This window comes from Rhinolophus ferrumequinum, chromosome 7, assembly GCF_004115265.2.
Source record: "Rhinolophus ferrumequinum isolate MPI-CBG mRhiFer1 chromosome 7, mRhiFer1_v1.p, whole genome shotgun sequence".
Taxonomy (NCBI): domain Eukaryota; kingdom Metazoa; phylum Chordata; class Mammalia; order Chiroptera; family Rhinolophidae; genus Rhinolophus; species Rhinolophus ferrumequinum.
Window position 1 is genome coordinate 99,335,140 of NC_046290.1, and position 25,026 is coordinate 99,360,165.

At 38.4% G+C, this 25,026-nt stretch overlaps 1 protein-coding gene across 4 annotated transcripts in view; it reads right to left on the reverse strand.

The window, feature by feature from the left end:
- The window catches only part of TPST1 (tyrosylprotein sulfotransferase 1), a 189,196-nt gene that overhangs the window by 54,283 nt on the left and 109,887 nt on the right, over positions 1-25,026 (reverse strand). For all 4 annotated transcript variants that reach the window (XM_033110988.1, XM_033110987.1, XM_033110986.1 and 1 more), the window contains exon 3: positions 24,818-25,016. In XM_033110988.1, coding sequence (XP_032966879.1) covers positions 24,818-25,016 — 199 coding nt within the window. The remainder of the gene's footprint in view (positions 1-24,817; positions 25,017-25,026) is intronic.

Genomic DNA, 25,026 nt, shown 5'->3' on the forward strand with positions numbered 1-25,026 from the left:
AGAGAGCTGTGTCCTACACAACTAGACTGAGAAACAACGGCTTGAACCGGAATGTGGGCAGGAAGGCAGAAGAAAGGGGGGAAAACGTCGAAGAAAATTTCTCATGTGGACAGATAATCTGAGCAGATTAAAGGTGATTTAAAAAAAAAAAGATCAGAAACAAGACAAGGTTGCCCACTTTCACCACTTTTATTCAACATAGTTCTGGAACTTCTAGCCACAGCAATCAGACAAGAAGAAGAAAGAAAAGGCATTCAAATTGGAAAGGAGGAAGTAAAATTGCCATTATATACAGATGACATGATACTATATATAGAGAATCGCAAAGACTGCACCAAAACACTATCGAGAACTGATCAATGAATTTAGTAAGTAGCAGTATACAAAATTAATATTCAGAAATCTATTGCATTTGTATACACCAATAACAAACTACCAGAAGGAGAAATTAAGAAAACAATCCCAATTACAAATGTTTCAAAAACAATAAAATACTTAGGAATAAATTTAACCAAGGAAGTAAAAAACCTGTACTCAGAAAATTATAAAACATTGAAGAAAGAATTTAAAGAAGACACAAATAAATGGAAACATATACCATGCTCATGGATAGGAACAAGTAATATAGTTAAAATGGCCATACTACCTAAAGTAATATACACAGTCAATGCAATCCCTATCAAATTACCAATGACATTTTTCACAGGACTAGAACATATAATCCTAAAATTTATATGTAACCATAAAAAGCCCCAATAGACACAGCAATCTTCAGAAATAAGAACAAAGTGGGAGGTATCATGTTACACAACATCATATCATAGTACAAGGCTATAGTAATCAAAACAGAATGGTATTGGCATGAAAACAGAAACATAGATCAATGGAACAGAATAGAGAGCCCAGAAACAAATCTGTGCTGATATGGTCATTTAATCTATGATAACAGAAGCAAGAATTTACGCTGGGTAAAGACAGTCTGTTTAATACATGGTGCTGGGAAAACTGTACAGACACATGCAAAAAAATGAAACAAGGCCACCTTCTTACTCCATATACAAGAATAAATTCAAAATGGATTGAAGACTTAAATGTAAGACCGAAACAACAAAACTCCTAGAAGAAAATGTAGGAAGTAAACTCACAGACATCACCCTGAGTAATATCTTTACTGATATATCCCCTCAGAAAAGGAGAAGCAAAAGAACAACTAAACATATGGGACTACATCAAACTAAAAAGATTTTCACAGAAGAGGAAACCATCAACAAAACAAAAAGACATCCTATTGAATGGGAGAACATATTTGTAAATCATACATCTGATAAGATGTTCATATCCAAAATCTGTAAAACTCATGCCAGTCAACACCAAGAAACCAACAAACCATTTAAAAAATGGGCAAAGGACATGAAGAGATGTCATAAAGATGCCCAATAGACATATGAAAAGATTCTCATCGCTAACCATTAGAGAAATGCAAATAAAAACCACAATAAGATATCACGTCACACCTGTCAGAATGGCCATCATCAATAAATCAACAAACAAGTGTTGGCAAGGATATGGAGAAAGGGGGACCCTCGTGCACTGTTGGTGGAATTGTACATTGGTGCATCCATTAGGGAAAACAGTATAGAAGTTCCCCGAAAAATTAAAAACAAAACTACTTTGTGACCAAGCAATTCCACTCCTGGGTATTTATCCAAAGAAATCCAAAACACTAACTTGAAAAAAATACATGTACCCCTTTGTATATTGCAGACATCTTCACAATAGCCAAGATATGGAAACAACTGAAATGCCCATCAGTAGACAATTGGATAAAGAAATCTGGTACATTTATACAATGCAGTATTACTCAGCCATAAAAAGAATGAAATCTTACCATTTGCAACAATATGGATGGACCTAGAGAATATTATGCGAAGTGAAATAAGTCAGACTCAGAAAGACAAATATCATATGACCTCACTTATATGTGGAATCTGCAGAACAGACTAAATGAACAAACAAAACAGAAATAGACTCAGAGATACAGAGAAAAAACTGATGGTTGGTAGATGTGAGGGGGCGTTGGAGGATGGGGGAAAAGGTGAGGGGTTAAAAAGTACAAATTGCTGGTCACAAAACAGTCACAGGGATGTGAAATACAGTATGGGGGATATAATCAATAATATAAAGATCATGTAGGGTGACAGATGGGTGCTGGACTTATCAGGGGGATCACTCCATAGATTGTGTAGATGCCTGACCTTGCACTGGACACCTGAAGCTCAAGTAGAATGATACTGAATGTAGACTATAAATATATACATTATATATAATGTATATATTATGTATAATATATAATGTATATATCATGTATAATATATAGTTTGTATTATATATAATATACATTATACATAATACACAGTATTATCTATGTATATATTAATAATATATATATGTGTGTGTGTGTGTGTATATATATATACACACACACACACATAATATATACATATACACCATGTTTCCCCGAAAATAAGACCTAGCCGGACAATCAGCTCTAATGCGTCTTTTGGAGCAAAAATTAATGTAAGACCCAGTATTATACCCACTATTATATCATATTATATTATAGTATATTATTATATTATGCCGTCTTATATTATATTATATATTATATAAGACCCAGTATTATATTATATTATGTTATATATTATACCCGGTCTTATATTAAAATGAGACTGGGTCTTATATTAATGGTTGCCCCAAAAGACACATTAGAGCTGATGGTCTGGCTACGTCTTATTTTCGGGGAAACACCGTATATATCACAGATGTAAAGTACAGCATAAGGAACATAGTCAATGGTATTGTAACAGCTATATACAATGTCAAAGGGGTAGCGGACATGGGGGTTATCACTAATGTCTAATCATTATGTTGTTTTGTACACCTGAAACTAATGTAATGTATAATAAAAATAAATAAATAAATAAAATATAAAGAATGAGAAAAAGAACAAATGAAACCCAGAGTTAGCAGAAGGAAGGAAATAAAAATGAGAGCAGAAGTAAATGAAATAGAGAACAAAAAGACAATAGAAAAAAATTAATGCAACAAAGAGCTAGTTCTTTGAAAAGATTAATAAAATTGACAGAGCCATGGCTAGACTCACTAAGGGAAAAAAAGAGAAAAAAAATCAGAAATGAAAGAGAAGTTAAACAGGTACCACAGAAATACAAAGGATCATACAAGATTACTCTGAAAAACTACATGCTATCAAATTCAATAATCTATAGTAATGGACATGTTCTTAGAAACATATAGACTTCCTGGACTGAATCACAAAGAACTGGAAAATCTAAATTGATCAACAGTGAGGAAATTGAAACAATCATCTAAAACCTCACTAAAAGCAAAAGTCCCAGACCAGGTGGCTTCACCAGTGAATTCTACCAGACATTCAAAGATGATTTAATACCTGTCCTTCTCAAACTCTTGCCTAAATCATTTTGTGAGGCCAACTTTACCCTGGTATCAAAACTTGGTAAGGATTAACACAAAAAAAGAAAATTACAGACCAATATCTCTGATGAACACAGACGCAAAAAATCCTAAACAAAATTCTAGCAAATGGAATATAATACTACATTTAAAAGATTGTACAACATGATTAAGTGTCATTCCATGGGTGATTCAACATATGCAAATTGACCAATGTGATACACCATACACACAAAATAAAGGACAAAATCATATGATTTTATCAATAGATGCAGAAAAAGCATTTGACAAGATTCAACATCCACTTATCATTGAAACACTTAATAATTTGGATATAGAAGGAATGTACCTCAACATAGTAAAGGCCATATATGACAAACTCTCAGCTAATATCATAATGGTGAAAAAAATGAAAGCTTTTCCTCTAAGATCAGGAACAAGACAAGGATGCTTTCTCTAAACAGTGTTATTCACCATAGTATTGGACGTTCTCGCCAGAGCAATCAGGCAAGAGAAAAAAATAAAAGCATCCGAATTGGGAATGAAGAAGTCAAACTGTCACTTTTTGCATATGACATGATGCTTTATATAGAAAACCCTAGGGACTCCACCAAAAAACTATTAGAAACAATAAACAAATGCAGTAAAGTTTCAGGATATAAAAATCCATTGTGTTCCTATATACTAACAGTGAAATTTCAGAAAAAGAAATAAAAAATAATTACTTTTGCAATTGCAAAAAAAGGAATAAAATACCTAGGAATAAACTTAACAAAAGATTTTCATGAAAGACCTATATACTGAAAACTACAAGGCATTATTAAAAGAAATTGAAGAAGACACAAAGAAATGTAAAGATATTCCATGTGCATGAAATGGAAGACTCAACATAGTTAAAATGATCATATAACCCAAAGCAATATAAAGATTTAATGCAATCCCTATCAAAATTCCAATGGCATTTTTTAAGGAAATAGAACAAAAACTCATCAGATTTGTATGGAATCACAAAAGACCCTGAACAGCCAAAGAAATCCTGAAAATAAAAAAAGAACAAGGCTGGTGGTCTAACATTCTCTGACTTCAAATTATACTACAAAGCAACAATAATCAAAACAGCATGGTATTGGCAGAAAACAGACATATAGACCAATAAACCAGAAGTGAGAACCCGGAAATAAACCCATATATATATGAGCAGATAATTTTTGACAAAGGAGCCAAAAACATACAATGGAGAAAAGAAAGCCTCTTCAATAAGTGGTGCTGGGAGTATTGGAAAACCAAATGCTAAAGAATAAAATTAGACTGCTATCTCTCACCATATACCAAAATTAACTCAAAATAGATTAAACACTTAAATATAAGACCTGAAATAATAAATTGCACAGAATAAAGAATAGGTACTAAAATTATGGACCTTGTGTTTAGAGAGGATTTTATGAACTTGACCTTAAAGGCAAGGGAAGTAAAAGCAAAACCAAATGAATGCAATATCAAACTAAAAAGCTTCTACACAGTAAAAGAATCCATCAATAAAATGAAGAGGGAACCAACTGAATGGGAGAAGATATTTGCAAACTACGCCTCTAAAGAGGGGCAAATACCCCAAATATATAAAGAATTCATACAACTCAACAACAACAACAAAACAAACAAACAAACAATCCACTTAAAAAATGGGCAGAGGAAAAGAACAGACATTTCTCTCAAGAAGATATACAAACACCCAACAGATAAATGAAACAATGCTCAACATCACTAGCTATTAAGGAAATGCAAATCAAAACCACAATGAGACACCACCTCATATCAGTTAGAATGGCTATCATCAACAAGACAAGTAATAGCAAGTGTTGGAGAAGCTGTAAAGAAAAAGGAACCCTCATACACTGTTGGTGGGAACGTAAATTGGTACAGCCACTATGGAAAACAGTATGGGGGTTCCTTCAAAAATTAAGAATAGCATTACCATATGACCCACCAATCCATCTTTTGGGTATCTACAAAAAAAATCTGAAAACATTTATCTGTAAAGATATCTGTATCCCTATGTTCATTGCAGCTTTATTCACCGTGGCCAAGACATGGAAACAACCAGTGTCCTTCGATAGATGATATAATAAAGAAGATGTGGTATATATACACAATGGAACACTACTCTGCCATAAAAAAATGAAATAGTGCCATTTTTGACAACATCGATGGATTCTGAGATCATGCTAAGCGAAATAAGTCAGACAAAACATTCAAGAACCACGTAAATTCACTCATATGTGGCATATAAAACTGAAACTGAAAGCAACAAACAAAAGAGACAAACAAAAACTGACAGAGACAACAGTTTAGTAGGTTACTAGAGGGTAAGGGGGGAGGGAGACGGTAGAAGAGGGTAAATGGGGTCAACTACATGGTGATGGAAGAACTGACACTGAGTGAACACACAATGCCATATACAGACGATGTATTATAGAACTGTAACTTGAAATCCATATAACTTTACTAACCATTGCACCCCCAATAAATTTAATAAAGAAATAAAACTAACTGAATAAGTAAGAAAAAAACATAAATAAAATCTTATATAGCAGACAGAGAATTCATTACCAAAATACTTCCTAAAATAAAACTCCCAGCAGCTCTGCTGGTTTAGAGGTCTTAGTTCCCAAGGAAGACAGGCTTCCTCTGGGAGATGTAGCATTGTTTCCACTGAACAGAAAGCTGAGACTATTAACACACGTGGCTCCTGGTGCCACTTAACCAAGAGACACGAAAGGTACAAGCTGGGTTTATTAATCCTGATTATCAAGAAGAAACAGGATTTAAAATACACATTGGAGGAATGGAAAAAATTGTCTAGATTCCAGGAGATTCTTTATTTCACTTGTTTATTACAGAAAATTAATGGGACAGTATAGCAAACCAATAAGCATGACCATTACTGGCAGCAACCCTTTAAGAATGAAAGTTTGGGTCACCTCTCTCAGCATAGCACTCAGACCATCTGAGGTGATCAGTGAGGGCAAAAGGAATGCAAAATGTCTAGAGGAAGAAAGAAATTACAAGTACCACCCGTGATGACATGACAAGTGCAGAAACAAGGACTACAACGATGTTGAAGATAATCATCCTTGTTTTGTTATCAATGTATTATTTTCTTTCTCCTTTTCCTATTCCCATATTCTCTAATATAAGGTGTGTTAATTATAGCTGACTTTATCTTAGTATTCAAGTCTCAGGAAATCAAACAAGGAATGTGACTTAACTTGGAGTAAATAAATATCATCTGGAAATGGATAAAGTGCGATATGAAACAGAGTCTTTGCTTTTGGGAGATGGTGTCGTGTGGGAGACCCTGCTCGCTGCATCATTTGTCATGCAGGGCAGCCTGCGGGGCCTCTGGTCCTGCTCCCCCCATAAGAACACAGGATATGGTGAGGCCAAAAAGGAACACCCACGGAGCCATAGGTAGGGGAGTCACACCACTATATTCTCTCTGGAGGCCGTGCAAGACACACGCAGTAGTAGCCACACGATCCGCAGTCCATCATTCAATTCTCTGCCTGCCAACCAACCAACCAATCAACGCAGCCCCACAGTTACATCAGTAGCCAATTGGCTAACCGGTTACAGCTGACGGCCAACCAATCACAGTTGATGGTCATTCACTACCCGAGCCAGCACCTCCCCACGGGTGAGGCCGAGAGCCTGGAAACTGCTCTCTGGGACTCTGTCCCCACAGATGGTTAGCACACTTTTAGTTTTTATGGGATCACTGCATTAGGTTAAGAGGAAGCATAACGTCATTATCTTCATTTGGAAGTTAAATATGGTTAAAATGAGTATGTATGTATGTGAGGTTCACAAGGAAATGGACTATGCTGGACTGTCAGCTGGCATGAATGGTCAGCTGGCACCAACACCGCTCCTGTCTAGGGTAGAAAATTAGGTCTCCCATAATTCCCTGTTCTGTGTGGTTCTCAGTAAAAGGCTGCCAATAAGAGAAAGTTACATGCGAGTTGGCAAGTGGAAATGAAGCCGAAGCCATTCTTCTCAGGAGACGCAGGGCCTCTGTGCACCTCTCCTACAGCTCCCTCTTCATCCATCCTGCGTGGCTCACAGGGCCTTCTGAAGCTCCCTGGCTGAGGCCCTACTCCGATAGCTAGATACAGTTTCTAAGACTTCTCTGCAAACTGGCTTTCCACCCACCTCAGGCTTAAGTCATTAGTGCCTATTTTTCTGATCTATTGACAATAGCTAGCTGTAGCTAGTTCATCCTCTACTCTTCTTTTAAACAAAATGTCCAGTATATGATAAAAAATTTCCAGAACTTCACTTCCCCAATTCTTCCACATTTGTTTAAGCCTTAATTAACATATTAAACCTCTCAGTCCTATAATACTTACAGTAACTCTCTTTCCCCAGATGAACACAGGCTGGTACGTCATAGTCCTGCCACAGCTCCTGGAGGCCCAGCTCTGTGTGTGGAGCACTTCCCACATAAAGCAGAATCCCTGTGAACTGAGCCATCATTCCAACTAACATCTATAAGAGCCTCATATCAGAATAGAGCATTTTGGGTGGTAGAAATATTCTTTTTCCTATGTCTAATGTTTGTTTGCCAATAACAATCATTTCACTGAACACCTACCAATTGTCAAGTAGTAGTAAGTTTGGTGCTCCAGAAATAAAATACCTATGATGTGGTCTTTACTTTTAAAAAATCCTTAGTCTAAAAGAAGCAGCATATAATATAAACACTCATCATATAGTGTGATAACTACAAGAGTAAAGATAGGTATAAAGTATAGTAGAAGGATCTTTGAACACATATAGTAGAAGAATAGAACACGTGTCATTTGAGCTGAGTCTTAAAGGACAAAAGTATGAAATAAAGAGGAGAAACAGGACAATCAAGGAACAAGGAACAGCAAGTGCAAAGGTATGAAGGTATAAAATGTGCTGAGAGAATGGCAGGTAGTGTGCTGTGTTTAGAAGAATAAAAAGAAATGAGGTTGAAAAGGAAAACTGAAAGAAGAAACAAAGAATCTTAGTGCTATCCTAAGGAATTCCATTATAATTAAAATGCAGATCTCCAAATATCAATGCTCTGATCAAAACAACAAGAAAACACCTGATAAACTCAACTTCATCGTTTGTTTTAGAGCCATCAAAGAGCAGTGGATACAAAAATGTCTAAATGAACCAAATTCCAGAGAAGGATGAGTTCTTCCAAGGTGAACAGAGTCTCTTTCCTAATCTGGGTATAGATAGATGGAAAAGCAGTCTTACCATCAAGGAAAATATTTTGCTGGGACAAAAAAAAGCTTACCTTTTAGTGACAGTGTGGACTGCTATGATGGACTAGAACCTGGAAGGGCCCCAAGTGTAAAAATAAATCTCTCGGTCTGAAATTGTACCCCAGGGGGATTTTGCTGAATTAGTGACACTGGGAGCAGAGCTAGAAAGGAGAGAGAAAACTCCCAATCTAATGTGGTAATTAGGTTCCAGGGCCCTGCTGCAGGTGTAATCCAGAAGCTTAAATTAATTTACGCTTCAAGCCAACTCCCTGCCAGCTGAAATCTTGAAAAAAAATAAAAATAAAATCAATCCTTTACCTATAATATACAGGAAGCTGTGGGTTGAGCTAAAGGTAAGATCTCCATCATTTCATTTGAATCCAGGGGTAAACTGTTATTAAAACTGCTGCTCAGCCCAGTTCAGCTTGACTGACTGAAATTTGAATGATCAGTCAGTTATCCTAGCTGCCTCACAGAGGAAAGAATGTGCCCTCGGTGGGAAAAATAAAAAAAAATATTACCTAGTTCATTCTTTACTCTTCTTTTAAAGGTCCACTATGAAATCAAAACTTCTAAGACATGAACAAGCAAATAAGTACCTATAACTCATAATTGTGGAAAAAAGTCAAAAGAGATACCCATGGAAAAGAACTTTAAAATAACATTATGAGTATGTTAGAAGAATTTAGAGGAAATGATGACCAGAATAGGATGAAGAGATGAAGGATTCCAGCAGAGAAATGGAAATTCTAGAACTGAAAAATAAATTATCTGAAATGAGTCATTGGATGGGCTTAACAACAGACTGAGAGAGGAGACAACCGAGATGGTGCAGTAGGTAAATGCTGTGCTTACCTTCTCTCACAACCATATCAAAACTACAACTAACCTACAAAACAACCATCATTGAGAATGGCCTAAAATCAAGCTGAACTAAAGCCTTTCAACTAAGGATGCGCAGAAGAAGCCACCTCCAGACTGGTAGGAAGGGCAGAGATGTGGAACGGGCTGGACCCTCACCCGTGTGTGACCATTAAAGATCAGGAGGGCTATTTCAGCTGTGGGGGTCTCCCCAGCCCCTAAAGAAGCGAGAGATCCCAGCCCCACCCCAGCCCAGGGTTCCAGTGCTAGGGAGAGAAGTCCCCGTACTTTCTGGTTGTGAAAACCAGCAGAGATGGTGACTCAGTGAGACTGTGTGTGGCTGCACTCACAGGTGCTCCTCTTAAAGGGATCATGTGTGGACTTACTCACCAGTGCGATCACTTGCTCTGAGCTCCAGCACTGGGACAGCAGCTGGAGAGGCAGCAGGGACATATGGTGGGGAACTGAGTTGTCTGGCTTGGGATGGGGGCTGGAGAGGTGGTTTTCTGCTGACGGAGGCCACTGTTTCTTTGTTGAGCTCTCTTCCTTCCCAGCACAGGAGCAAAAGTGGTCGCCACATCTGAGTCTCCACTGTTCATTCGCCACGCCCTGGCGATTTGAGACCTGGCCTCACCCAACTTTTGGGCACACTCAGGCTGCTTTCAGTGCCTTTCTCATGCAGACCACCTGCCTTGGTTCAAGCTGCAGACTTTCCTAGGGTCTCTCAAAGGTTCACTGAAACCCAGACAAGCAGCATCTGGCTTGAGCGCATCCTGTATCTCTGGCTGAGCAGCCCTAAGGCAGCACTAGTGGCACCCAGCCTTGGTTCACGGCTTGGCCTCTCAAGGTGTTTCCAAGCACTGCATGGGCAGCAGATAGCTATGGATTTCTTCCTGGCTCCTTCTGGGTGGGTCCGGGTGGGGCACGGACTGTGGCTGAAACAGACCTACAGGAAATCCTTTCCAAGGTGGTCCTGGGGCTGGCGCTTCCACTGGCCAGCTTCAAAATGACCTGGAGCATCACCTAGCCATCTCCAAGTACAACACCCCTAAGGAGCGGATTGGGCAGCCACCAGAGCCCTGCTGAGGCAGATCCTGCTCTGTAGGATCAGCCCCTGCACAACAACTCCTCCACTGTAGTCGACGCCAATCCTTACAATCAGTGAGCCCAAGGGTCAGTCCCTCACATTGATGTGTAGTTATCAACCAAGGCTCAACTACAAAAGGAGGGCACACTCAACCCACACAAGGGACACCCCTGGAGCATGTGGCTCATGTGACCAGAAAGACTGTGCCACTGAACCCCACAGCACACCGACTATGTTTCCCCCAAAATAAGACATAGCCAGACAATCAACTCTAATGTGTCTTTTGGAGCAAAAATTAATGTAAGACCCGGTATTCTATTCTATTAATTATATATTATATATTATATTATAATTATTATTATACTATACCTAGTCTTATATTATAGTAAAATAAGATCGGGTCTTATATTAATTTTTGCTCCAAAAGATGCAGTAGAGTCGATTGTCTGGCTAGGCCTTATTTTGGGGGAAACACGGTACATAAGGCCACTCTACTAAGAATGAGAGACATAGCAGCCCTACCTAATACATAGAAACAAACACAGGGAGGCAGCCAAAATGGGGAGACAAAGAAACGTGTTCCAAATGAAAGAAGAGAACAAAGCTCCAGAAAAAGAACTAAGCGAAATGGAGATAAGCAATCTATCAGATGCAGAGCTCCAAACACTGGGTATAAGGATGCTCAATGATCTCATAAAAATGACGAGGGAAACCATGAAAAAGAACCACTCAGAAATAAAGTATATAATAATGGAAACAAAGAATATATTACAGGGAATCAACAGATTAGATGAAGCAGAGGATCCAACCAGCAATGTAGAAGATAAGGTAGCAGAAAACACCCATCCAGACAGCAAAAAGAAAAATGAATCCAAAAATTGAAGACAGTCCAAGGGGCCTCCAGGATAATATCAAGCATACCAACATTCTCAATATAGGGGTACCAGAAGGAGAAGACAGAGAGCAAGGAATTGAAAATCTAATTGAAGAAACAATGACAGAAAACTTCCCTAACCTGGGGAAAGAAATGGACATACAAGTCCAGGAAGCACAGAGAGTCCCAAACAAGATAAACCCAAAGAGGCCATACCAAGACACATCATATTTAAAATGCCAAGGGTTAAATACAAAGAGAATCTTTTTTTTTTTTTTTAATTTTAATTAAAGTTTATTGGGGTGACAATTGTTAGTAAAGTTACATAGATTTCAGGTGCACAATTCTGTATTACATCATCTATAAATCCCACTGTGTGTTCACCACCCAGAGTCAGTTCTCCTTCCATCACCATATATTTGATCCCCTTTACCCTCATCTACCACCCTCCTCCCCCCTTACCCTCTGGTACCACTAAACTATGGTCTGTGTCTATGAGTTTTTGTTTCTCATTTGTTTGTTTTGTTCTATTGTTGTTTTGGTTTATATACCACATATCAGTGAAATCAAATGGTTCTCTGCTTTTTCTGTCTGACTTATTTCGCTTAGCATTATATTCTCAAGATCCATCCATGTTGTCACAAATGGTCCTATTTCATCTACAAAGAGAATCTTAAACACAGTAAGAGAAAAGCAGTTAGTAACCTCTAAGGGAGCCCCCATGAGACTGTTCAGTTGATTTCTCAACAGAAACTTTGTAGGCAAGAAGGGAGTGGCAGGAAATATTCCAAGTGATGAAAAGCAATGACATACAAACAAGATTGCTCTACCCAGCAAGGCTGTCATTTAGAATTGAAAGACAGATAAGGAGCTTCCCAGACAAGAAAAAGCTGAAGGATTTCATCACCACCAAACCAGTATTACAAGACTCTTAGAGAGACTTCTCTAAGATGGGAGGGGGGTTAACGACAGGTGAAAGGGGAAAGGATTAAGAACAAATTAGATGTTATACAGTTGTCATGAGGATGTAGGTTACAGCATAAGGAATATAGTCAACAATATTGTAATAACTAGGTATGGTGCCAGGATCTATCAGGGTGATAGATGGGAAGGGGGTTAGGGTCAGGGTGAAAAAGGTGAAGGCATTAAGAAATATAAATTGATACTTTATATATTATGGGGAATATAATCAACAATGTTGTAAAGATCATGTAAGGAGTTAGATGGGCACTGGACTTATCAGGGGGATCACGTCATAGACTGTGTAGAGGCCTGACCATTGCGCTATACACCTGAAGAGCTGAAGTAGAATAATATTGAATGTCAACTATAACTAAATGTATAGGTATATATAGTCATGGGATGTGGAGTATAGCATAGGGAAGATAGTCGATGGTATTGTAATAGCTATATAAGATGCCAGAGGGGCTAGTAGCTTTGGGGGGTGGGTTATCACTTTATGAGGGGTTTAAATGTCTAACTATGTTGCTTTGTACACCTGAAACTAATTAAAAAAAAATTTTTTTTAAAGAACTGTTAGATTAAAAACAACAACAACAACAAAAACAGACTGAACACACACACAAAAAGGATCAATGATTTCAGAGATAGGTTAATTAAAAACTAATCAAAGCCGAGGCCCAGGCTGGAGACAGTAAAAGAGAGGATCAGTGAATCTGGCTCATTATAGTCCAAGTCCTGAAAACCACAGATAAGGAGAAAATACTAGAGCAGTCAAAAAGAAAAAGAAAGAAAAAGAAAGAAAGAAAAAAAACAAACCTATTATATTCAGAAGAATTTTAGCTGATTTTCCATAAAAGACAATGGAAGCCAATAAAATAATATCATTTAAGGGCTAAAAGTAAACAAACAACCTCCCATAAAAACACAGAATAAGACCCCCAAATCTGTCAACCTAGAACTCTATACCCAGCAAAATATTCTCATATAATGAAGGAGAGATAAAGACATTTTCAGATAAACAAAAGCTGAAAGAATTAGTAGCTTACTATAAGAAACGATAAAAGAGTTCATCAAGGTGAGGAGAAATGAGTCTGGATAAAAATCTGGGACCTTCAGAAAATATGAAAGAAATCATTTGTACATCACAAGGCATATAATGTTTACTATCTGGCTTTTTTCAGAAAAAGTTTGCAGCTCTTGTCAGAGAGCAACTACTATAAGCAAGCAAACAAAAACAAAAGGTACAGTATAGCTAACAAGGGGAGATAAAATGGAATACTAATACATATTAGTTTAATGCAAAAGGCAGGAAAAGAGAAACAAAGGGACAAAGACAGATGGTCCAAACAAAACAAACAGCAAGATGGTAGATTTAAACTGAACTAGGTGAGGTTTCCAATCAATACGATGGTGTAGATAAACCCTGTGCTTGTCTCCTCTCGTGACCACATCAAAATTACAACTAATCTACAGAATATCCATCACTGAAAATCGCCTGAAGTCTAGCTGAACAGAGGTCCTATTGAGGCAGGACAGATAGCCTAGGAAATTGACAACTCCCTCCAGGGTACAACGTGAGGTATCTCACTGATTACACAAGTAACAAATAACTGTACCCAGCATCTGCAGCTGGAGAAATACAAGAAACAGTTTCATCCAACAAAGCTAATTCCTATGACCAGGACCTGACTTTCAGCTTATTTTAATGTCATTATAATGTCATTTCCATTGCAGTTACTTCAACTCCCATCATGCACCTGGTACAGTGACAGTTTCATAGAAACCAGTAAGGAAGAAAAAGCAGGAAATTGAGGATCCTGTCTATTCAGAGGAAACTGATGAGTCACGTCAATGGGACACCATCAGTTTCAGCCCCCAGGAGGGATAAATACCCCTGATCAGGACTTCCTCAGCATGACTCAATCTCTGAGTTTGCCAGCACTTCCCTCTCAAGTGTGTACTTTCGTTTCAATAAACTTTCTGTGCTTTCCTGCATCTGTCTTGCTCTTGAATTCTTTCTTGCAAGGAGACAAGAACCTGGCCACTGTTGCTTTGGGTGGAGTTCTTTCTTGGACAACCCCGTGAGCCTCTGGCAAAACCATAACTAAGGATATACAGAAGAAGCTACATTGAGACTGGGAGGAAGGGCCGAGACTCCAAACAGGCTGGTCCCACATTCATTTGTGGCAGTTAAAAACCAGGAGGTATATATCAAGAGGGATATCTGGGCTGTGGAGGTGCCCCATGAAAAACGAGAGGTCCCAGCCCCACACCAAGCTCCCCAGCCTGGGGTTCCAGTGCCAGGGAGAGAAGCCCCCACAACTTCTGTCTGTGAAAACCAGTAGAGATTGCAGCTGAGTGAGATGGAGTGCGGTTTCAGTCCCAGGTGCTCCTCTTAAAGGGCCAAGGTATGGACTTACTCACTGACAGATTCATTTGCTCTGAGCTCCATCACTGGGGCAGCAGATCAAAAGGAGCCAGAAAGCCATCAGGACATATGGGTTGGAATTGTCTGGCTCCAGTGCAAGAAGTGGAAGGGCAGCCTTCTCCCAGACAGAAGTGCTACCAAAATCCATTGTTCCCTTGTAGAGCCTTCCCCCAACCCAGTGTGCAGATGCAAGTGGGTGCCATATCTGAGTCCAGCAACCTGGCTGACACCATTCAATCTGAACTGGTGATTTCCCTGAGACTCCACCCCACCCAACTTGCGAGCCCACGCATGCCACTTCCAGTGGCTTTGCCATACAAATGGCTTATCTTGGCTTATGCTGTGGACTTTCCTAAAATCTCCCAAAGGTTCACAAACCCAAACAAGCAGCATCTAGCCTCAGCATGTCCCATACCTATTGCGAAGTATCCCCAAGCCTGGCACTAGTGGCAGCCAGGCTCAGTTCTCAGTTTAGCCTCTCCCAAGTACCTCCAAGATGAGCACAAGTGTCAAACATCTACAGATCATTTTGTAGCTCATATCAAGGGGCCCCAGGCAGGGCACAGGCAGTGACTGACCTTGGACTGCAACAGAGCCCCAAGAAGCCTCCGAAGAAGCCCCAAACAAACACACCTGGTGGCCAGCTTCAGACCAGAGCACAATCCAACCAATGCCACAAACAACACATCCAAAGGGCAGACTAGGCAGGCACCAGAGCCATGCTAAAGTGAATTGTGTTCCATATGGTCAGCCCCTGAGAAACAGCTCCTCCACTATAGTCACAGCCAGTCCTCACAACCAATCAACCCGAGGGTCAATCCCAGTGATGTGCAAACAGCAACTAAGGCTCAACTACAAAAGGAGGGCACATATGACACACACAAGGGACACAGCTGGAGCACCCAGCTCTAATGACCAGGGTGAGCCCCACAGGTCACCTACTACATAAGGCCACTCTACTAAGACCGGGAGACATAGCAGCTCTACCTAATACATAGAAACAAACATAGGCAGCCAGCAAAAAAATGAGAAGACAAAGAAAGATGTCCCATGTGAAAGAAAAGAACAAAGCTCCAGAAAAAGAACTAAAGAAAATGTAGACAAGCAATCTACCAGATGCAGAGTTCAAAACACTGGTTAAAAGGATGCTCAATGATCTCAGGGAGAACTTCAACAAAGATACAGGAAACAAAAAATGGAGATAGAAATCAGAAAAAAGAACTAGTCAGAAATAAAGAATACAATAACAGAAATAAAGAACATATTAGAGGAAATTAACAGTAGATTAAATAACACTGAGGACTGAGTCAACATAGGACAACAAGGTAGTAGAAAACACCCAATCAGAACAACAAAAGGAAAAAAGAATTTTTAAAAAATGAGGATAGTTTAAGGGGCCTCTGGGACAATATCAAGCATACCAATATTCACATCATAGAAGTAACAGAAGGAGACGAGAGAGAGCAAGGAATTGAAAACCTATTTGAAGAAATAATGACAGAAAACCTCCCTAACCTGGGGAAGGATATGGACATACAAGTACAAGAAGTGCAGAGAGTCCAGAAAGATGAACCCAAAAAGGCCCACAGCAAGACACATCATAACTAAAATGTCAAACGTTAAACACAAAGAGAGAATTTTAAAAGAAACAAAACAAAAGCAGTTAGTGGCCTACAAGGGAGCTCCCATAAGACTATCCGCTGAGCTCTCAACAGAAACTTTGCAGGCCAGAAGGAATTGGCATAAAATATTCAAGACCATGAAAATCAAGGACCTACAACCAAGATTATTCTACCCAGCAAAGCTATCATTTAGACTCGAAGGACAAAGAGCTTCTGAGACAAGAAAAAGCTATAGGAGTTCACCACCACCAAACCAGCATTACAAGAAACGTTAATGGGACTTGAAGAAGAAGAAAAAGAAAGAGAAGGACAAGGAGAAAAAGAAGAAGAAGGAGGAGGAGGAAGAGGAGGAGGATGAAGAGGAGGAAGAAAAGGAGAAAAGATACAAAATTTGAATAAAATGTCAATAACTAACATAAATCAATAACATAATACATAATCAACGTAAATCCACAATCACTTTAAATGTAAATGGATTAAATGCTCCAATCAAAAAACATAGGGTGGCTGAATGGATAAGAAAACAAGACATATGCTGCCTACAAGAGATTCACTTCAGATCCAAAGAGACACACAGACTGCAAGTAAAGGAATGGAAAAAGATATTTCATAAAAATGGAAACAATCAATCAAAACAAAAAGCTGAGGGCAGCAATACTTATAACTGACCAAACAGACTTTATAACAAAGGCTGTAACAAAAGACAAAGAAGGACCCAGTAATCCCACTTCTGGGTATTTATCCAAAGAAACCCAGAACACCATGTCAAAGGGGCATGTGCATCCATGTGTTTATGGCAGCATTGCTTAAAATAGCCCAGATATGGAAGCAAGCAAAGTGTCCATTGATGATTACTGAATAAAGAAGAGGTAGTACATACATACAATGGAATATTAGCCATAAAAAAGAATGAAATCTTGCCACCTGAAACAATATGGATGAACTTAGAGGGTATTGTGCTGAGTGGAATAAGTCAGACTGAGAAATACAGATGCTATATTGATTTCACTTATTTGTGGAATCTAAAGGACAAAATAAATGAACAAAACAGAAACAAACTCATAGATACTGAGAACATTTTCAGGGTGCCAGATGCGAGGGGGTTTGGAGGGATAGATGAAAAAGGGGACAGGAGTAAGAAGTACAAATTATTTACAAAATAGGCATGGGGATGTAAAGTACAGCATAAGAAACATAGTCAATAATATTATAATGGCTATGTGTGGTGTCAGATGGGTACTAGATTTATCAGGGTGATCACTTTGTGGGTCGTGTGGCTATCTGGTCACTATCTTGTACACCTGAAACTAGTACAGTGTTGTAGGTCAACTTAACTGAAAAATTTTTAAAAATCATTTTTAAAAATCTAGGTTTTAACATTAAGTATAATGGAAATTAATGGTTTATATATTTTTATTTCCTCTGAACGAAAAATGAGAACTAATTATGCTCATGTAATAAGGGATGAATGTACTAAGTTGCAAATTGAAAACAATCAAATTAAGTGTGATTATAAATAGCCAATTTTTTCAGTTTTTTAAAGTTTTTCAGATGATGTATTACAGGATTGTACACCTGAAATCTATGTAACTTTACTAACAACTGTCACCCCAATAAACTTGAATTTTAAAAAAAGAACCATAAAAAAATAGTTTTTGTCTTTTCTCCATTTACTTCAATAAAACATTAATTACCAAAAAAAACCAACAACAACAACAACAAAAAAACCCAACCAGGACACTAATTACATTAAATGTAAGTAGCTTAATTACCCCATTTAAAGCCAGAGATTATAAAATGAGATTAACAAACAAAACCAGCTGCATTTTTTATAATCCATATACTTAAAATATAAAGACACAGATTAAGAGCAAATATATCATGTATATGGTATGCATAAAAACAATGTTGTGACTATTTATATCAAACTAGACTTCCATCAGAGATGATGAGAAATATTTTATAATAAGAGTTAATTCCTTTAGATTCAAGACACATGAAGCAAATTTGATAGAAATAAAAGGAGAAATAGACAAATTCCATCTTTCCCCAAAATTCTTAAACTTACACCAAAAATTCAGTAAGACTGAGAGGATGTGAGCAACACCATGAAATAACTTGGATAATGGATATTCTGTAGAACTCTGCAACAGCTGCAGAGTACACATTCCTTCAAGTAAAGATGTGAGGCATTATGCTGGCCAGAAAGCAATTTTCAATGTGTATTCTCTGACCATATGGAATTAAAACTAGAAAATCTCCAAATATGTAAAAAGTTAATACAATTCTAAGAAGTCTGGGCTTTATCCTGGAGCACCAGTGGAGCTATTCAAGTATTTCATGCAAGGGAATGACACATTCAGACTTGAGCTTTTAAAAAATAACTTTCATTGAGTAGAAAAATGTAGTAGAAGAATGACTTAACACACTTACATACCAAAGAAGGAATAAGCCATAATTCATGTGAGAAATGAGGAGAAATTGATCTAAAGCAGCTGGAAGGAAACAGGATTGAATCAAGGTATTTTCAAATGTAGAATCAGGAGGGCTTGGTAAGCAATCAGTTACAGGTGCTCTAACCAGGAATGCTCCATAGGAGACAAGCAAACAGGAAGAATCAGGTTTTGCTGGGTGCCGGACCTAGAAGACTGGTATACACGACAGGCTCTACCTTTAATGCTGGAGTGTCAGTCAGTGCCACTTCCTTCTGTCTTCTCAGGGATATAACCCAACTACCTCTCACAGCTCACTTATTAATCCTTCAAATTCTTCCTGTGGATTCTGAACCCAGATCCCCACCTTTTCCATTTGACCACTTGCTCTTCCTTAGTACTGTCTACTCAGGTTTTCAGTCAGATATTCCACTGTAACTGCATCTGCTTTTCAGCTCACTCTGTAGGCTTAGTAAACAGGTCTCTGAACTTTTTGTTTGTTTGTTTTGGTTTGGGTTTTTTTGTGTTTTTTTTGGCTTGATCCACGTGCCCTGAAGACTCTGCTCCTCCTATCCGCTCACTGGCTCAGAGCCACTGTAGATAAGTTGAGCACAGCCTTATCCTACCCCCACTCTAAGTTCCGCCTATCCAGCTTCCGCCCACCAGGGAACAAGTCTTCACAAATTCAATTTCACACCTTGTCGAAGGACCCCATGTGTATCCAAGAAGAGGTATAAAGAAGGCAGTTGGAAATTAGGAGCCTGGGGCTCAGGAAAGAGACTGAGAGATTCAGATTTATGACCACATCAGCAACTAGGTTGCAATTAAAGCCACATCAGTGAATCAGCCTGACCAAGGAGACTATAAAACACAAGTCCTTAATCTGATGTGGTTCAGGGGCATCTATGAATCCACTGAAATTGTGTGTAAAATTCTGTGTACGTATGTGTCTGTATTTCTGAGGTAGGAAAATGCAAGTTATATTGGATTCTAAATAGGTCTGGAAATGTAAAAAGATTAAAAACCTATGGGGAAAGAAAAGGCTAAGGATGCAATCTTAAAAGTACTATTTACTGAAATGTGCTACAAATTTTGAATTAGAGCCTGTGGTGGGAAAGGGTATGGAACGTGTTAGCATTTCATTACCAATTTACCATGTGAGTCACAGCAACCATCAAGCACATGATTTTCTAATCAAAATTGGGCAATGTGTCCCCAAAATATGCTAACTCAGACACCAGTGCTTCTAGACTACTCAGAATTGTATGAAAACCAGCACTTTTAGGCCTGGGGCTCTGGATTCTATATTCCCAGTCAGAAAGTGCATTTATTTCCCTCCCACCCTATAAATAAAGGAAACACTCTCCCCAGCCACCTTCTTTCTCATTTCATGTCACATGTGACAATTGAAGATCACTTTCTAAGCATTACTTTATGAACCTTCATGGTCATCAATGCAGTACATGTTAGCATCTGAGTTTTTACAGGCAAAAAAAGCTTTGAAAATGCATAGGATTTGGATTGCAAGATGGGCTACGAAACCCAATCCCACGAAACAAGAATGTCAGCTTGTATGCAATATCACAAAATGCTCCAAAATGCCATTACAATTCACACTTATCTTTTTAGCCTCAAAATTATTTGTCACTTCAGAGATAGACAGGGATGGCGGGAGGTGGTTCTTTCCACTGTGCATTTTGAAACCCTTTCAACAGCTACAAATGTTTATGAAACAAATTTTCTAGTCACGTGGATCCAAGCCACAGCATTCTTCCCAACCTACTGCTCCAGCAAGCCAAGTGTCATGCAGGGTCTGATCCCGCTCCCCGCACAAGAACGCAAGACATGGTTAGGCCAAAAGGGAACACCCACAGAGCCATAGATAGGGGAGTCATACCACCATATTCTCGATGGCGGCTGGTCGAGACACAAAAGCAAACATCTGCCAGTACCCCAAAAGGCGGTCTTCCTGCACCCCAGTCTCGCTGGCGGCCAGGCGAGACACAGGAAGTAGGATCTACAAGACGCGCAATCCACCATCCATGCTTGCTAACCCCACTTGCTAGCCGCAATCCACCGTCTGCCTCTGCCAACCAAACAACCCCCTAGCGTAGCCACAGCAATTATATTAGTGGCTAATGGCTAACCGGTAACAGCTGATGGCCACCCAGCCACAGCGGATGGCCATCTGATTACAGCTGATAGCCATCTAATAACTGAACCAGCACCTTTCCACGTGAGGCCGAGAGCCTGGAAAATGCTCTCTGGGACTCTGTCCTCACACCAAGGACAACCTAGTCAGCCAACCTGCATGTAGGAAAAGTGTCTACTTCCTGGGAAACCTCTGAATGTCATTTGTACGTGCACCTTGGTTTATAAAAGCCCTTTCAATATTGTACAAAGGAAGAAGCTATGAATTAGCAATTACCAAGAGCTTATCAAGCATTGTGATAACAAATGCTAGACTGATGGGCACTTCATCTTTAGCACAATGTGGTTCACAAAACTTTAACACATTTAAAACTCTTAAAATTTAAGAGATGGCTCATAAAAGAATATATACATATAGGTAATAACTGGAAAATGTTCAATTACATTAGTCAATGAAACCTATTAAAATTAGCAAAAATCTAAAATAAAATTACCTATGTTATGCTGGTAGGTCAAAATATTTTACTTAAAAAATTATCAACATACCAGGGGTGCCAAAAAAAAGGAATACACATGACTTTATTTGTCTTTTTTTATCGGTATATATTGAGTATTATTATTTTAATAAATACAGTTTTTTTCTTTTTTAAAATGTGTATACACTTTTTAGCACCCTCTGTAAATCAAACACCTTAAAAAACATCAAATACTTTGACCTGGTTTAATTCCACTTTCATTAGTTTAACTTAAAAAACTAAAATGTAGTATGTACAAAGATGTTCACTGTAGCACAATTTGTCAAAGAGAAAATTATAAACAACAAAAGAAAAATGGTAAAATGAATTGTAGAGTATATACTAGGAAAACATTTTATTTGTGCATTTATTCATTTACTACTATGTTTCAGAAAGGACTTACGGTGGCTTGTGTCATGATATATTACACAACCATGAAAAAATATGTTTAAAAAGCTTCTGCACAATAAGAAACTGCTCATGAATATTAAGAAGAAAGGGTTGGACACAAAATCGTGTGTGTGTGCAAAGATAAGATTGGAAGATATGTAATCTTACCTTTGTTTAAAACCTGCAGAGAGGGAAGGGAATCCATCAAAATATTAAGAAGAATGCTATGTGTCTGGGTGATAACATTATTGGCAAATTTTATTCTCTTATCTTTTAAATTTTATGTTTTATACACTGAGCTTATATTTTTACAGTAAAATGTGTGTATATATATATATGAAAAGTATAAAAAAACAAATACTTAAAAATAAAAAATTTGCCTCCATATATGATAGTTTACAAGAAGCTGGCTCTTTCTATATAGCCACTAGGGGATTGAAAAAGGAAAATGAAAGTAACACCTAAGAAAGAAAATCCACATTGGAAATTAACCTCATAAACTAGAAATTTGTCAATTAAAGGTATTAAAAGAAAGACAGAATAAAGAGATCATATAAGGTTGTGGAGAGGGAGGATCATTGATATAAGCAAGAGAAAACAGAAAGGTAAGGGATTTTAATCTTGAAATCAAATAACCTATCAGTGAACCTATGCTAACATGGTTGTCTTGTTTAAATTGTAGTTTCAAAAAATACATCAAGAAACAGAAAGTAGAACTGTGGTTGCCAGGGGCTGGTGGGAGGGAGAATGGGTGATGAGTATGTAGTTTCTGTTTGGATACATGAAAAAAGTTCTGGAGATGGAAAACTAGGAAAACATTCTATTTGTGCATTTATTCATTTACTACTATGTTTCAGAAAGGACTTACAGTTGCACAACAATGTGAATGTACCTAATGCAAGTGAACTTATAAACTGTTAAACGGTAAATTTTATGTTATGCGCAATATTGTGATTTATAAGAAATATACCGGGGTGCCAAAAAAAAATGTATACAAGTGGACACTTTGGTCAACATTGCTCAAGCAGTAGTTCTCTGTAATCAGAAGTGTCTAGACGCTGATGGCAACCGCTTTGAGCACCTTTTGTAATTTCAGAAAGTAAACTTGACTTGTATTCATCTTTTGTTATCGGTATATACTGTGTATTACAATTTTCATACAGTTTTCCTTTCTTAAAATGTGTATGCATTTTGGGGGGATTTTTTTAACACCCTCTGTATATAAATGTATTTGGTCATCTGAATGACCAAATATATTTCTCAGATATATTTGGTCTTCATACACAGTTCCTGGCTCACAGCTCCCAAACCCCTTGGAATTTCCTAGGTGATGAGAGCAACAATAGAGTCTCTTGTTATGTTAATGAGGTGACTTGTATCCCCAACCCCAGGGTAGGGGCTGGTTGCCAGTAGGAACCAAACATGTGGCTAGAGGAGTGGAATTTTCCGACCCACTCCCTGACCTCCAGGGAGGGAAGAGGGGCTTGAGGTGGCACACTCAAGCCAGTGGCCAAAGACCGTCATGACTATGAAATGAAGCCTCCATCAAACCCAAAGGACAGTTCTTGGGCCCTTTTTGGAGAGCTTCCAACTTGGGGAAGCAGAATGTACCAGGTGCTGGGCCTCAGATCTCTGAGGACAGAAGCTCCTTTGTTCGGGGCCCCGCCCTATGTATCTCTTCCTCTGGCTGTTGACTCCTATCCTTTAACGTCCTTTGTAATAAATCAGTAATCTAAGACTTCTGTAAGCCATTCTAGCAAATTAATTGAACCCGAGGAAGGGGTCATAGGAACCGCTGATTTGTAGCCCGTAGGTCAGAAGCCCAGGTAACAACCTGGGCTTGAGACTGCTATCTGATGGGGGGTGGGGTGGGCTTGTGGGAAGAAGCCCTTTACCTATGGAATCTGATTCTATCTCTGGGTGGATGGTGCATTCTAGATGGTGTCCAAGAGATGCATTCTTGGACATCCTGCTGGTGTCAGAGAATTGCTTATTGGTGTGGGGAAGCCTCCACACACAAGTTGGAATTGTGTCCAGGAACCCTGGTGTTATGTACATTTTACTACAATGTTTTAAAAAAATACATTAAGGACTGATTTGAAGTAGTTCAGCTGGTAAGGTATATATTCAGATTAGCTCTTTGAGTTTTCAGCTTTTCTGAAACAGTATTTCATAAAAAAGTAAGCATCAATTATTAAAAGGAAAAGCTATAATACTTTAATAGCAAGTTTCTCTCAATCAGAGGATAGTTCACTGCATCTGTTTAATAATTCTAATGTAGCCAATGTTTAGTTTTCAAGTATCAAGAAATCATGCCTCATCTAAACAAAGATTTAAAAGTAAATGAGTCATTGGATTCAAAGAAAGAAACTAGAAGTGAGGTTACTAATAATTCTGGTATTTATGCAAATTTGTAGTAATCAGCTATGAGAATACATCTCCATCTTACAACAGTAAGCACCATTCCTAGAAATTGGGCAAAATATATTAAAGAATTGTCCCCATAGTTCCTGGGAAGAGCCACAGTTTTCCTTAAAACGCAGTGGAAGACATATGATGATAAAGCATTCTATAAATAGAATTTTTCTAATTTAAAATAATTTCTGATCAGAGAAAAGCAAGAAACTAAAATAAAATAAACAACTTTCAGGAACCAAATTCAATATCGAGGTTTCTCAATTCACTTTAAAAATCTCACTTACCCTCCTAGTGTTTTCAAGGATTTTGGGATCAGGTTTTCCATAGTTAGGTGGATTGGCATATGGGTCATATCCAAGTTTGGCAAGCATGGGTGCAATCGCTGCCATGTCTTGTAAAACATCTGGAGGTATCTTCCCAACCCATTTGGATAGAGCTCCCACATTGACTGGCTTGATGACTTGGTCTGTTGATCTCTCCACTCTGAAAACAA